Below are 13,761 nucleotides of genomic sequence, written 5' to 3' on the forward strand. Positions count from 1 at the left end.
AGGGGGGGAACTCCTTTCTCTGCAGCAGAAAAAAAGAGAACACCGAGGAGGCAAAGCTTCTTTTCTAAAACCCCAGCCCAGTAACGGCACACCTCACCTCTGTTCATGGCCCGGTACAGGATTTGATCTCCTGGCTCACCTAACTCCAGGGGAGTCTGAGCATGTGGTCTAGCTATGTGCCTGAGAATGGATTTCAGTAGACTGCTAATCATCTTTGCCACAACGTGCAATCCCAAGCTACGTTCTATTCAGAGCAGGAGGCTCTAATACCATCTGATACCATAGTACTCAACAGTAGCTAGAATATTTGGCAGCAGCTTTTTGAGCCACTTAACCAGATGACTTGACTTTTAAAATTCTAGGGGGAAAAAAACCATCAATGGTTCTTGAGTAGTTCAAATGAGATGACGAAGTCTTAGAAGTCTGGCCGTTATTGAGAGCAAGTCTCAATTACTCGGGTCCAGGAGTAGTGAGACTGTCTTAAATTATCTGGTTGGTTTCAGTGAGTGTGGTAATTGTAGGGGTTCCCCATCTCTCCCCCTTCTGCCCCACCTGCCAGTTCCGGTTGTATTTCAGGAATCCGTTTTGGCGATGCCTGTGATCACACCGGAGTCTGATTCTCTCCGTCTTTACCTTCCCCTTCCTCTGAGAATCATTGTCAGATGGCCCTTAAGCTGCGGCAACCGTGCCCCCAGTGGAGACCTGGAAACCTCCTTCCTTACAACTTCTCCAAAGCAGACTAGCATCTCATTTTCTGGGTTGCCGAAAGACAAAATGACATCCCTAAAGTTATTGTAGAGCTGATGCTACAAATTTTTCAGGGTAACCGGGTTATTTTTCCTAATGCAACATCTCCTTATAAATGATAACACTGCAATTCTGAGGATACAGTAAAAGGTGACAGCACGGACCACACTTACAAGAGATATTTGGCCTAAGGGAAGGCCACGTTTTAGAGTCTGGGAGGCCGAAACCCTGGAGTCAAATTGTCAAGGCCACATACGCACTATTTTAAAATGAAATTATAAGGAAAAAATACACAAATGACTGGAGAAGTAACAAGAAGTATTTAATATTTTATTAAAAACAGAAACTTAGAGGGGGGCACCTGGGTGGCTCGGTTGAGCGACTTCGGATCAGGTCATGATCTCACAGTTTGTGGGTTCGAGCCCCGTGTCGGTCTCCGTGCTGACCGCTTGCTCAGAGCCCGGAGCCTGCTTCAGATGCTGTGTCTCCTTCTCTCTCTGCCCCTCCCCCGCTCACGCTTTGTCTCAAAAATAAAATAATGTAAAATAAATAATAAATAAATAAAGTGTAAATAAATGTGAAATTCTCAAAAATAAATGTAAAAAAAATTTTTTTTTAGTTAAAAAAGAATCGAAACTTAGGGGCCCCGGGGTGGCTCAGTCAGTTAAGCGCCTGACTTCGGCTCAGGTCATGATCTCACAGTTCATGAGTTCAAGCCCCACGTAGGGCTCTGTGCTGACAGCCTGGAGCCTGCTTTGGATTCTGTGTCTCCCTCTCTCTGTGCTCCCTCCCCCACTTGCACGTGTGCTCTCCCTCTCCGTCTCTCTCTCTCTCTCAAAAATAAATAAACATTAAAAAAAAATTTTAAATAAAAATAGAAATGTAAAAAAACAAACAAACAAAAAAAAAGTGGGCTTTTTTTTCACCACCCGGGGTGGTGATCAAGAGATAATTCCATGGATTGTGTCTTAAAGCCAAGAGGCTAGAAAAGCTTGTTGAGCCACAAGCACTGTACAGGGAGCCCCTCACCCTTCTGCCACTAGAGGTACTTATGTCATTCCCAGGAAGCCTGCAAGGCTCCAGGGCTGGATCAATTTAGGACTCTGTGGGAGACATTCTATACCATAAGGGGAGGCTTGCTTGCATCAGAGTAAGTATGAATAGCAAAATGCAATGTAGCACTGTCTTTTATCCAATAAAGACATTTAAATGTGTTAACACTTCACATTCATTGCGCACTTGCTGTGCATGTGATACTGTTTTAAACACTGCGTGAGCATTACCTCATTGAATACAACAGACGTGAAGTAGATTCCGTAATCCCCATTTAGTAGATGAGGAAATCAAGGTAGGAGAATTTAAGGATCTTGCACAAGTGTATATGGCAAGGAAGCAGGGAAGCTGGAATTCACACGCAAGCAACCTGCTACAAGACCTCTTCTTTTTTAACCACTAGATTATCTGTCTCTTCTCTCTGGGAGTTTGTTAATTTGTCTCTCCATCCACCGCCATTTTGGCCTCACTGTGAAGTAAAAGAAACAATTCCTATAACTTGATTAAGCCAGGGAAACTTCTTGAGGCCTGGGCACTGCTCTAATCTAAAGACGACAAGACTAAACCCCAGTGGTATCTTAAGCTTTTGCCCATTTGACACACATAGTAAAGCCCTGAAAACGTTTGAGGAGCTTACCAAAGTCGCAAGTCAAAACACGTCACTGAGAAGAACAATTTAAGGATTATAATTAGACGTCCACTTGGCTCTCTTGTCTAAGAGCTTGCTGTATCACACCACCCACCCCAGGGTATTCTTTCTCTCCTTCCCTATTTCAGGGTCAACATTTGGAACCGTGTGTGGGTCTTTCTCTAATTATGCAGATAAGACAGTGATTAGATACCAAAATCAGTGACAAGATCATTTGGGTTTTAAATTGCCTTTCTGGAACTCTTATAATTTAAAGAATATCCTAACCTTCCTAACTGCATCTCTGCCTAATATTCCTCCCAGCCAGCAGGGTAACTCTATTTATAATGGTTAAGTAGTTTATCTTTGTCCATTCTGTATGACTCGGTGCCTCCATCCTTGTGAAGAAAGGTTCATAATGCCTGACCACCATACCTGTTGCCTTTCTACTATTTGTCGCTGGCCAGTCTGGACAGGCCCTGCCACCTCTCCTCCCACCCAGGCTTTGTCACTAAGGTACTTTCATCTGACAAACAGTATTAAGATGTACTATCTTGTATTTTGTCCACTCACCAAGCGCTTCTACTGTTCCCATAATAAGATGAGTTCGATAAACATTCAGGATTTTGTAATGGTAGAAAAACAGAACCTCTCAGGTGTCACACTTTCCTCAGAAATGTGATAAAAAAATTGTCTACCCTTGAAGTCACAGCATGATGGGAGAGGCCAGATGACCAAAAGAGTCTTTGAGGAGTTACCGGAGTCAAAGTAATTTTTTTTCCAGTTTTATTGAGGTACAGTACACACAATGTAGAAAAAAGCATTTCTAACGCTTGCTTCCTCTGTGTTTTCCAAAAGTGCTTTCCGAGCTTTCTCTCCTCACAGATTTTTCCTCTTTTCCCCCTTACTGCTCACTCTATGAAGGGAATAGCTTTGGGTCCTGTTGAACTCAACCAGTCTTTCGTCACGGTCTCTTACATAGATTCGGTGGAGTCCTTTACTGTCAGTAAAACCTTAAGTTGAAACACTGGTTTGGGCAGAGAAGTTAATGAGTAATGACCACTGACGCAGCCCAAGTATCAAATGCAATTAATTAGTTTAACAAACAGGAGTAAAGCGGAGAGTGATCCCTCAGTGTACTGAGGGAAGGGTGTGCTCCATCTGGAAGTTCCAGAAGCTGTTCTGATCACTGTTAACCACATAGACTCTTCCGTAGGAGTTTTTGTCTATAAACGTAATATATAGAGCTGAGCTCACTTTGCCACATTCATCATTAACTATTAAAAAATTTTTTCGAGAAGAACAGGGTGACGTCTGGTGTCATGCAGGTAATTAACTAGCTGTGCTCTGAGCCTAGGACATCCTGTAAGAGTCAAGTTTGCTTCTTACATAGTTAGTTGCTTCAAACAGAGGGGAGGACAAAGCAGTTGTCAGAGGAAAAGCAGTCCCCTTGCTAATCCTGCTTCCACCCGCCTGCATACTCAGCTGCTGAGGTCTTTCACTGGGGGCATTCTCTGTGCCTCTGACAGTCACTCAGTAGCATTTTGTGAGAGATCCTATTAGGGTCTTTTTTTTTTTTTTTTTGCAAAGATTGAAAACAATAAATAAGAAAACTTATTTTCTGAAAACATTTAGAGTCTCAAGGAAATACGTGAGCATGTCTTAAATACCAGCCCAGTAACATACTTATTTGAGGCATACGTTTCATCTAAAGGAGTGTCATTAGCTTGCCATTTGTGTTAAGGTGGATGTGCCAAAGTTACCACTTTAAGTAACAAATTCAACTTAATCATACATACCTTGGGCATGTACAGAGAGGCAAATAGGGATGTGAAAGTAACGAGGCAAAATTTCTGCCTGAAGAGCCACATCTCGGTATCTCTAATCAACATGGCTGAAGTAAATAGAATGACATAGACTTTTTAAGCAGAAACGTGATATCGAATTGCAAGGCGCTGGGATTCCCATGGCCTGAAGAGTGGTAGTTGGACTGGAATGTCGCAACAGACCAGAAATATTGGGTGACTTAGACTACTGATCACCTTCTTTCATCTCCAAGCCAACAGTAAAAAGAATCAGGTGGTACCACCCTCTGCAGTATTCTTTTTTTTTTTTTCTTGAATAAGTGTTTATTTATTTTGAGAGACAGGAATATATAGAATGAGCAGGGGAGGGGCAGAGAGAGAGGCAGAGAGAGAGAATCCCAGGAAGGCTCCCTGCTGCCAGTGCAGAGCTTGACGCAGCCTTGAACTCACAAACCAGAAGATCATGACCAGAGCTGAAACCAGGAATCGGACATTTAGCCAACGGGGCCATCCAGGCACCCCAGAACTAATAAAGTTGATTCTTAACAAACAAAATTACCTTTCCGGAAAGATTTTCATTACAGAAGGTGCAGTAGTTTTATGAATGCTTACACCACTTTTGATGTCCTGTCACACTTGCAAACATGACTTGTTAATGGCGCACATGATACTGATGGAAAAAAGCAGCATCAGATAAGGTGTTCTGTTATGTGGAAGATCGCATATAATGAGGAGGTGCACCGACTACTTGGGTCAGCTGTCTCCACCAACATAGATAAACAGATTCTCATCACTTCTTCCTTCTCCCTCCTCTTAGAAAAGCGATGGTTGAAAACAGAAAGATGGGTAGATGTTTTCTTTTTTGATCGTAAAGAAAACGTGAGAGGTTCAGATTCCTGCTTTTTGGCTGAGCTGCTAAGCTACAGTTTCGCATGCGAGGATTGGTGTCCTTGGATTCTCAGTTTGTTTTCCTAAGTGGAATTTCTTCAGCACTTCTGTGTAATCTATTTGACATGGCTTCTGTCCCTTTGAAAGGAAGTATGTTTGGTGATTCGGTACAATTGCCTTGTCTGAGCAGATTTGCAGTTTTTTACCTTCTATGAGATATAGAGGTTACAGCTATCTGTTGTAAATATGGGCAGAAAGAATATTAAAGATAGAAGAACTGATGTGGAAATGGAAAATGTATTTTTCTAAGTGACTTCCTTCTATGTTCTGTAATTGCATATGTAATTTTCAGGTATTTAAAAATTTTTTGTAATTATCTCATCCAGTCATTTGCTATTTGGTGTTATTATCCTGAGTGTTTATAGAAAGCATTTATTTTGTGGGTAGAATTTCTCCTTCCATTGATTTTTTTTTTTAACTTTTTTAATGTTTATTTCTGAGAGAGAGAGAGAGCGAGCAGGGGAGGGGCAGAGAGAGAGGGAGACACAGAATCTGAGGCAGGCTCCAGGCTCTGAGCTGTCAGCACAGAGCCAGATTCGGGGCTGAAACTTACGAGTGAGATCATGACCTGAGCCGAAGTCGGACGCTTAACCGACTAAGCCACCCAGGCGTCCCTATTGAATCTTTTTCCCAAATGAATCTATACTTAGGGTAGACATAAACCTGTAAGTAATTAGACCTATTATGTTTTGGAGAGACTCATTTTGCAATTCTGTAAGTCAACTTGCACCATGCTGGGTCTAGACTAAGGATTAAAAAAACTATTCTTTTTAAATAAAGTTTATTCTGAGAGAGAGAGAAAGAGCGAGAGAGGGAGGGGCAAAGAGAGAGGGAGAGAGAGAATCCCAAGCAGGTTCCACACTGTCAGTGCAGAGCCCAGTGTAGGGCTCGAACTCATGAACTGTGAGATCATGACTTGAGCCGAAATCACAAGTTAGACGTTTAACCGACTGAGCCACCTAGGTGCCCCAGTGTAAGGTATCCATTTTTAAGCACAAATAATAGCTTTCTCTCTCACAACATTAAACAAAACGTCATTTCTTTAGAGACTGCTATCTCATTGTCATAATCCTTTGTTTTGTTGTTGTTCTTAAATCCTTTAACATGAATACCCTGTGCATATCGGTATTAATTTGCAAGATGTTAAAAACCCACATTAATTCCAGCCACTGGCCAGCTAGTTACATACTGGCAATATTTCCTTGAAGTTGGATGACTGGCAGTGATCTGGCCTTTCAGAACTGGAGGGACTCATTTCAAGAGAGTATATTTTAAATATGCTTCCCTGTGCCTTGTACTTGAAACAGACTAAACACATAGATCTCAAATGAATGTACTTCTATAAATCCTCTTGAATTAGGATTAGCAGCAGCCCACGGTTCACCAGGGTTCAGAAACCCAACCAAGTTAGGACATTGTACCAGATTTGTGGCATTGTAGTTCAAAAATATACATTTTCAGAAAAACATACACTGTAGAAAAATAAGTCTGTAAAATGAGATTTGGGGATACAGATCTCTAACCCACCCTTCCTGTTCGAAACATAAGAAGTAACAGTTAAGATCTATATATGCTGGGAAGATTAAAAAAAAAAAAGTCTCCAAATTAACTGTGGCTTGCCTAAGTAACTGAAAAATAGAATTCTCTTAACTTGTAATACCCCCAAACTGGAAACAATCCAGGTATCTATCAACAGGTGAAAGTATATGCAATTGATGGGTATATTCTTACAGTGGAATAGTATTCAGAAAAAAAAGAAAAGAAATTAGCTATTGATACACACTATGACGTAGGTAAAGCTCATGATTATCCTGGGTGAAAGAAGTCAGACTGAAAGAGTTTACAATATGTGATTACGTTTATATAAACTTCTAGAAAAAGAGGACTGTAGTGACACAAAGCAGATCAGTGGTTGCCTAGAGCAGGGAAAGGGGGGCAGGAAGCAGAAGGAAGGGGTGACAAAGGCACAAGAGGAGACTTTTAATTGATGGATGTGTTCATTATCTTGATTGTGGTCATGGTTTCATGGGTGTTTACATATGTTGGAACTTATTGAACTGTGCACTTTATGTAGTTTATTGTGTGTCATTTATGCCTTCATAAAGTTATAAAAAAAAAAGGACACAATTTCTGAGTGTCTGCTATTGATTTATACAGCCTTTGATCTGATATCAAAAAGTGAAAGCAAAGCACAAGTCAACATTTTGCAGGATCGCAGTGAAAATGTCATTATAATGGTACAAGATTCATAAAACCAAGTGCGCTTTAAAAATGGAAGCAAATTTTTCCCATTCTGGTTGCATTTACAGTTGTGCCTTTAAAGAGAAGTATATGTTTTGTGCTTGCCTGTTTAAATGGAACCCACCTAACAGTACTTGATTTATTTCACTTCTGTGATACTTTGAACCAGCTTGGGTTCAGAAGTTCAGTACCTTCACAGAAGTAACAAAAGTCCATTTCAAGTTCATCTTAGACAACATTTATGAACAGCGCCCTTGTGCTTTTTGTCTCTGTGGCTGCGCCAGCTTTTCTGTGCCTACGGCTCCTTCTGCACTTCCTACAGTCCGTGGACACGGTCCTACCACCAATTGCCTTTATCTCTTAGACCTTTAAGGAGGGGCAAAGCCACGACTAACTCAGAAGAACAAGACGCAGCAATGCCTGGCTGCACCTGCTTATTCCCTTTATCCCAGAGTCCTGATACACTGTGATACACAGTCCTGTGTACACGGTGGAGGCATCATGAATTCTTGGTGGCTGACCTTAATGAACTTAATTAACTGACACATTTTACTAAACCTAAAAACAAAAAACAAGAAGAGAACCACATGTTATAATACTTTGAGGTCACTGGGTGGACGCACTACGTGTGATCTACCATCCTCAGGGATTTAAAGTGCTCTTGAGCAAACATACTTTATAAATTGAGACCTGGCAGGCACCCAGGGAGTGGTTAAGGTCTGCATTTAGTGCTGAACTTTGGCACAACACACTCGACTGATTGGCGGTGCTCTGGGACTAGTTAGCTGGGTGGAGATGAACATGTCTCAGCAGAATAATTTAGTATTATTAGCATGACATTTGATATTAATAACATTATAATAATCAGAGATCGCTGTCCCTTGACTCAGAGAAGTCACAGTGTTAAAAATGTTAAAATGAGTTAATGGAAGAAATTTGTTAAAAACTGAAATAGACAAATGGCTCTAGTTGAAAGTTTCACTATTGATTAGAAAATTGACAATTCTGACAAATAAACTTGGTAGTAGTAGGACTAGAAATAGAATTTGTTCAGGAAAAGGTTTTTCCTGTTGTTTTGTTTCTTTTGGGGGGTTGTGCCCAGAGGTAGGGGTACAAAAGATGCTGTGCGTGCTACAATACTATTTCTGCAGGCCATGAATTTAGTCATGCATTCGAATAGTTACTACTGTGCATATGTGGAAAATTAAGCCAATTCTAAAATTGCTTGAATTCTATTAGAGTGCGTAATTATGAAATGAAATAAAATGGAATCATACATTTTTAGTTGTGGCTTGCTTTCTTTTTCTCTTTCTTTCTTTCTTTCTTTCTTCTGGTTTTCTTTCTTTTCTTTTCTTTCTTCTGGTTTTCTTTTCCTAAGTCATGGGCAAGAAGATCTAGGCATCTACTACAGATATAAATCAAATGAAGTTACTTTGAATTTTCTTAAACACTTACAGGCATCATTCAGTACAAGTGGTGATGGGGAAATACATACTAATTTATAGCAAGGACAGCTAATCTCCATATCTCGCTTAAGAAATTTAAACTTCCTCAGCCATTTGCAAGTCTTACAAATATAGAATATATACTTTTTAAGATCCAGCCTTAAAAACTGAAAATTGATGGTAACTTACTGGAATTTAAAGATGATTCCGTTTGTGATTTGTTTGTTTATTTACTTATTCTTGAGAGACAGAAAGAGAGAGAGAGAGAGAGAGAACGTGAGCAGGGGAGGGGCAGAAAGAGAGGGAAGTACACAATCCGAAGCAGGCTCCAGGCTCTAAGCTGTCAGCACAGAGCCTGGCGTGGGGCTCAAACTCAAACCATGAGATCATGACCTGAGCCAAAGTCTGACGCTTAACTGACTGAGCCACCAGGCGCTCCTGTTTGTGTTTTAGATAACACTGACTTCTCTTGACAGAAGGTCAGGGAGACAGAAGGGCTTACATATCACTCTTGACTTCATTCCTAGGCTGTCACTTATATACCATAAATTCTGGACAGTGTAATAGAGATCGTGGAAGGAAAGTTGTCCAAAGATGATTTTAGTGTATTTTGTAGAATAAGCTTAAAATAGAACAGACACAAATTATCCATGTGCATAGCAACTATTTCTTGGTTTTTGTCTGCTTGTTTTTTAGTTAAGTTGTTGAAATTTTTTGTTTGTTTCAGGACTCATGCCTGTTGCACAACAGCCTGTTTATTGTGCTTCAAAGCATGGCATAATTGGATTCACACGCTCAGCAGCGGTGAGGATGTAACAACTACAATGTCTCCTTTTCTCTTTCTGTACCTGCATGAAACATGAGTTCTAGAAAGTAGAGGGGAATAAAATCAGAATTCAATACATCTGGATTAAAAATAGAAAAATAAACTATCCTTTAATCTTTATTATAAAAAAGAAAATGGTTCTCAAGTCACATCAAGGGGCAAATGAAGACTAGACCCTTTTAAAATGAAGTCGGTCCTAAACACAGATGTGGTATTGAAAAATCTCCTAAGGGCAAAAAATGGGAAGATACTCTTTATTTTTAAAATTGGCTCCAAATTTAAAAATTAACTTTAGCCCTCCTTGAGTAGAATATGCAGTGTGCCCCAGATATTACTTATCACTGGAAATATGACAAAAAGGAGAGCACGGGGTGGGGGGGTGGTGGGGGGAATAGGCATTTACCAGAGAGAGTAGTCAAGGGGGATGTCTCCATGGGGGCATAGGGTAAGAGGTGCACAGAGCTTAGAAGAATATTTTAGGCCTAACTGACCACATGCATTGATGGCACGAAGTGAGAATGCTTGCCTTTTTATAATAACTGAAAAAAGGCCATTTGAATGGAACCTGAGGAGGAAGGGGAGGAGAGTCGGAAGTGGGAGCCAGATGAAAAGCAGCTTGTGCGCCACAGTAATGAGCTTAGATTTATTCTAAATGCAGCCACCAGGGGGTCTTTTATGCAGAGGAGGGACAAGATCAGGTTTCCATTTTCTGAAGACGGTTCTGGCTACTGTTTAGAGAATGTATTAGGACAAGTATAGAAGAGAATAGGACAGTTGGGAAAGTCTCTGCAGTGGGCAGACGAGGTGAGACAAAGAGAGGAGGCAGACAGAGATAGAGAAGAGATGGCGAGAGAGGAAATAGATGCATGAACAGTAGATGTGCAATCAAAAGGGAAGACAAGCAGCTCTTAATTCAAATTGATTGGAAATTTTTATTTACTTTGCAAAGACTTACTCTGTAATTCAACTTTCAGTGAACGCATAAAGCTGTTACAAAACAAAGCAAATCTGAAATACCAGAAACTCCCTCTTTACAATGACAAGAATGGACACCTGTACAGTCAGTTCACTCGCAGACACTGAATTAGAGAATACTGAACTGTTGCTCCTAGGAGAAATACAGGGTTACATTCTTTCGAGCCTCTGGTCACAGCATTTTTGATCAACCATCCATAGCCTAGTTTAAATATATTTGTATTTAAACACATCTTATTTAATGTGTATTGTGTTCAATATGTATTATAGTAACATGACCAACAGCATTTATGCCTCATGCCTGCATCAGGCTTATCTAACACATGTAGTTTCTCTGTAAGGCACATCACAGCCTTCCCACACTTAGGAACACCAAACGGCACTTCACCACTAGGCTTGGGAGTCATTTTAAAGAGCCAAGTCACCAACAAAAGGCACAAAAGCACGGACTAAATATATCACAAAAGGACCTTTGTTTATAAGAGCTGAAAAAGAACGAAGTGCATCTCTTTTGATCTTAGCTGAAACATTTGTGTATAGCAACTCAAATTTCCCACTGCTCTGCGCCTGTCCATAAATGACCCCAAAAGCTCTATGACTTGATTTTGGAGGTTACAAGAAAGCAAATGGAATGGAAAAATAATCGACTGCATTTTGTTCTACAGATACTTTAAATAAAATCAGTAGGTGCAAAATTAAGCCAAAGAATGCTAGTCTGAAAATACTTAAATTACTTTCCAGATAGTACATATTATCAAGAGTATCTTTAGAATCCATCAAAGTCGCAAACTTTCCACTAACAGTATTTTTTAAGGAAATGTTCTCTGTTCTACAACCCTGATCTTTGAAAGCGAACCTGAGATATTAATTCTGAGCGTTAGCTTTTTACATTTGGGTTCCTGCAGAATTCAGTAGATAAGATCAGCTTACATAATCAAGTATTTTCAGGAGTTTCCCAGTAAAACTAATTTTTGAAGAATTAATTAACTGAGGCTTTCAGGAATTCATTCAGCATTTTAGGTATGTATTCTTTTGCTTTCTGCTACCAGTCCACCTTACCACTGTCATTGTCCTGTAGCTAGAAGGATATCTGACTAGCATTTTTCACTTCAGACTCTTTGAAATGGTTTTAATTATCAGTGTGCCCCATGGTATACATTTACAAAGCTTGAAACCTGCAACCTTCTACTTCTCATCAACAGATGGCAGCTAATCTCATGAACAGCGGTGTTAGACTGAATGCCATTTGCCCAGGCTTTGTTAATACACCCATCCTCGAATCCATTGAAAAAGAAGAAAACATGGGACAATATATAGAATATAAAGATCACATCAAGGATATGATGAAATTCTATGGAATTTTGGAGTAAGTACTTATTTTCCTTTGTACTGTGGCTAAAGTACTATCTAGTCTTAAGTGATAAAGAGGGGGAAAATAACCTTTTAAATTTGAGAAGCTAATGCCAGCTTTGACGTGTTGGTTCAGCAAACTCTCAAAAGAGAATTTTTTTTTTCTGGGCTCCTGAACAGAATACGTTTACACATTATGAATTTTGAGATACAGTCAGTGCATCGTAATTGCCTTCAGCCATGGTGAGATTTTTTGTTGTTGTTGTTAATGTGAGGCTTTTGGAAGTAATGATACCTTTATCTGACTAAATACCAAGAAATATTCACATTTGCCTCCTGTGACATCTCACATGGCCCCTTAACTCCAACCATTTTCATAAGAATCAACACACATGATTGGTGAATAGTGTCTGTGTTTGAGCAGTTGGGTTTCACAGCGTGGAGTCGTAACTATCAGGTTGAAGGATCCCCCCCCCCCCCCCCGATATCAAATCCTGGTTCTAGCTCTGACCAGAAACGTTATCTCTCAACCTCTGGGTACCTCAATTTTCTCACCTATAAAATCGAGACAACACGAAAACAAACAGGGGACTTTTGAAAGGCCATGAATACATTGATACATGGAAGGTACTTAAAATAGCACCAGATAAATAAGAGATGTTCAAGAAGCGTTATCTCTAATTCTTCGTGATTCGATTTTAAGACCCTTTTCATCTGATTAAGATCTGTAAGCTCGAGGGGAGAAAATAATCATTGTCTTAATGTAAACAATAAGCCCCTAAGTTCTTCCTGTCAAAATGACAGGGTAGGCAAGGAAATGTATGACTAAGGTTGTCATATAATTTAATTCATATCAAATTGAATAAAATAATGGAGGTAGCAATAGCTTCATGACGTGCATTTCCCTAATACTTGTTAAAGCTAGTAGATTCTCCAAAAACAATTCAAAATGTAGTGATAGTTATGCCTCATACTGAAATTTAAAAAAAAAAACAATGTTTCCTTTCTTTTTAGCCCATCAATGATTGCAAATGGATTAATAACGCTCATTGAAGATGATGCTTTAAATGGAGCTATTATGAAGATCACAACTTCTAAGGGAATCCATTTTCAAGACTATGAAACAACTCCATTTCATGCAAAAACTCAGTGAACATCTTCTAGATCAGCCATAGCTGAAAATAAGAGCTAATGACTTCTGTTAGAACATATCTTCATTTGAATATAGCTTTTTAAAGGAAATGTCATTGTCTGAAGCTTTCCTTCATGTATTTGATACTAATTTTATTTCTAAATGATTAGTGGAGTATTTGAATTAAAAAATTCAGGAACTGGGGCGCCTGGGTGGCTCAGTCGGTTGAGCAACCAACTTCGGCTCAGGTCATGCGGTTTGTGAGTTCGAGCCCCGCGTCAGGCTCTGTGCTGACAGCTCAGAGCCTGGAGCCTGCTTCTGATTCTGTGTTTCCTTCTCTCTCTGTCCCTCCCCCACTCATGCTCTGTCTCTCTCTGTCTCAGAAATAAATTAAAAGAAATTTTTTAAAAAATCAGGAACTATCAGAAATACGATGTGAACCAAAGCTAACTTTTGATCTTTATAGTTTGAGTAATGATTAAAACAAAGGATATTCAGGGACTATTCTACCTTTCAGAAAATGTATTTAAATTTGTGGTACATAAATATTAATGTTTTTCAGAATATCAGTTCAAAGGAGATACTTGAATTGTTATTTAAATCAAACCAGA

The 13,761-nt window shown here is 39.7% G+C and overlaps 1 protein-coding gene across 3 annotated transcripts in view; it reads left to right on the forward strand.

Annotated features, from left to right (window-relative positions):
• The window catches only part of HPGD (15-hydroxyprostaglandin dehydrogenase), a 27,401-nt gene extending 14,067 nt beyond the window's left edge, over positions 1-13,334 (forward strand). The window contains exons 5-7 of one of the 3 annotated variants that reach the window (XM_040470129.1): positions 9,595-9,671; positions 11,871-12,034; positions 13,033-13,334. In XM_040470129.1, the coding sequence (XP_040326063.1) occupies positions 9,595-9,671; positions 11,871-12,034; positions 13,033-13,171 (380 nt within the window). In that variant the 3' untranslated portion in view covers positions 13,172-13,334. Of the gene's footprint in view, positions 1-576; positions 1,030-1,811; positions 1,986-9,594; positions 9,672-11,870; positions 12,035-13,032 lie in introns of those variants that run through there. The other 2 variants (XM_040470138.1, XM_040470147.1) reach the window with 2 other exon arrangements.
• Positions 13,335-13,761: the final 427 nt, after the last annotated feature.

The sequence above is a fragment of the Herpailurus yagouaroundi genome, unplaced genomic scaffold (assembly GCF_014898765.1).
Source record: "Herpailurus yagouaroundi ecotype Mexico unplaced genomic scaffold, PumYag 28, whole genome shotgun sequence".
Taxonomy (NCBI): Eukaryota; Metazoa; Chordata; class Mammalia; order Carnivora; family Felidae; genus Herpailurus; species Herpailurus yagouaroundi.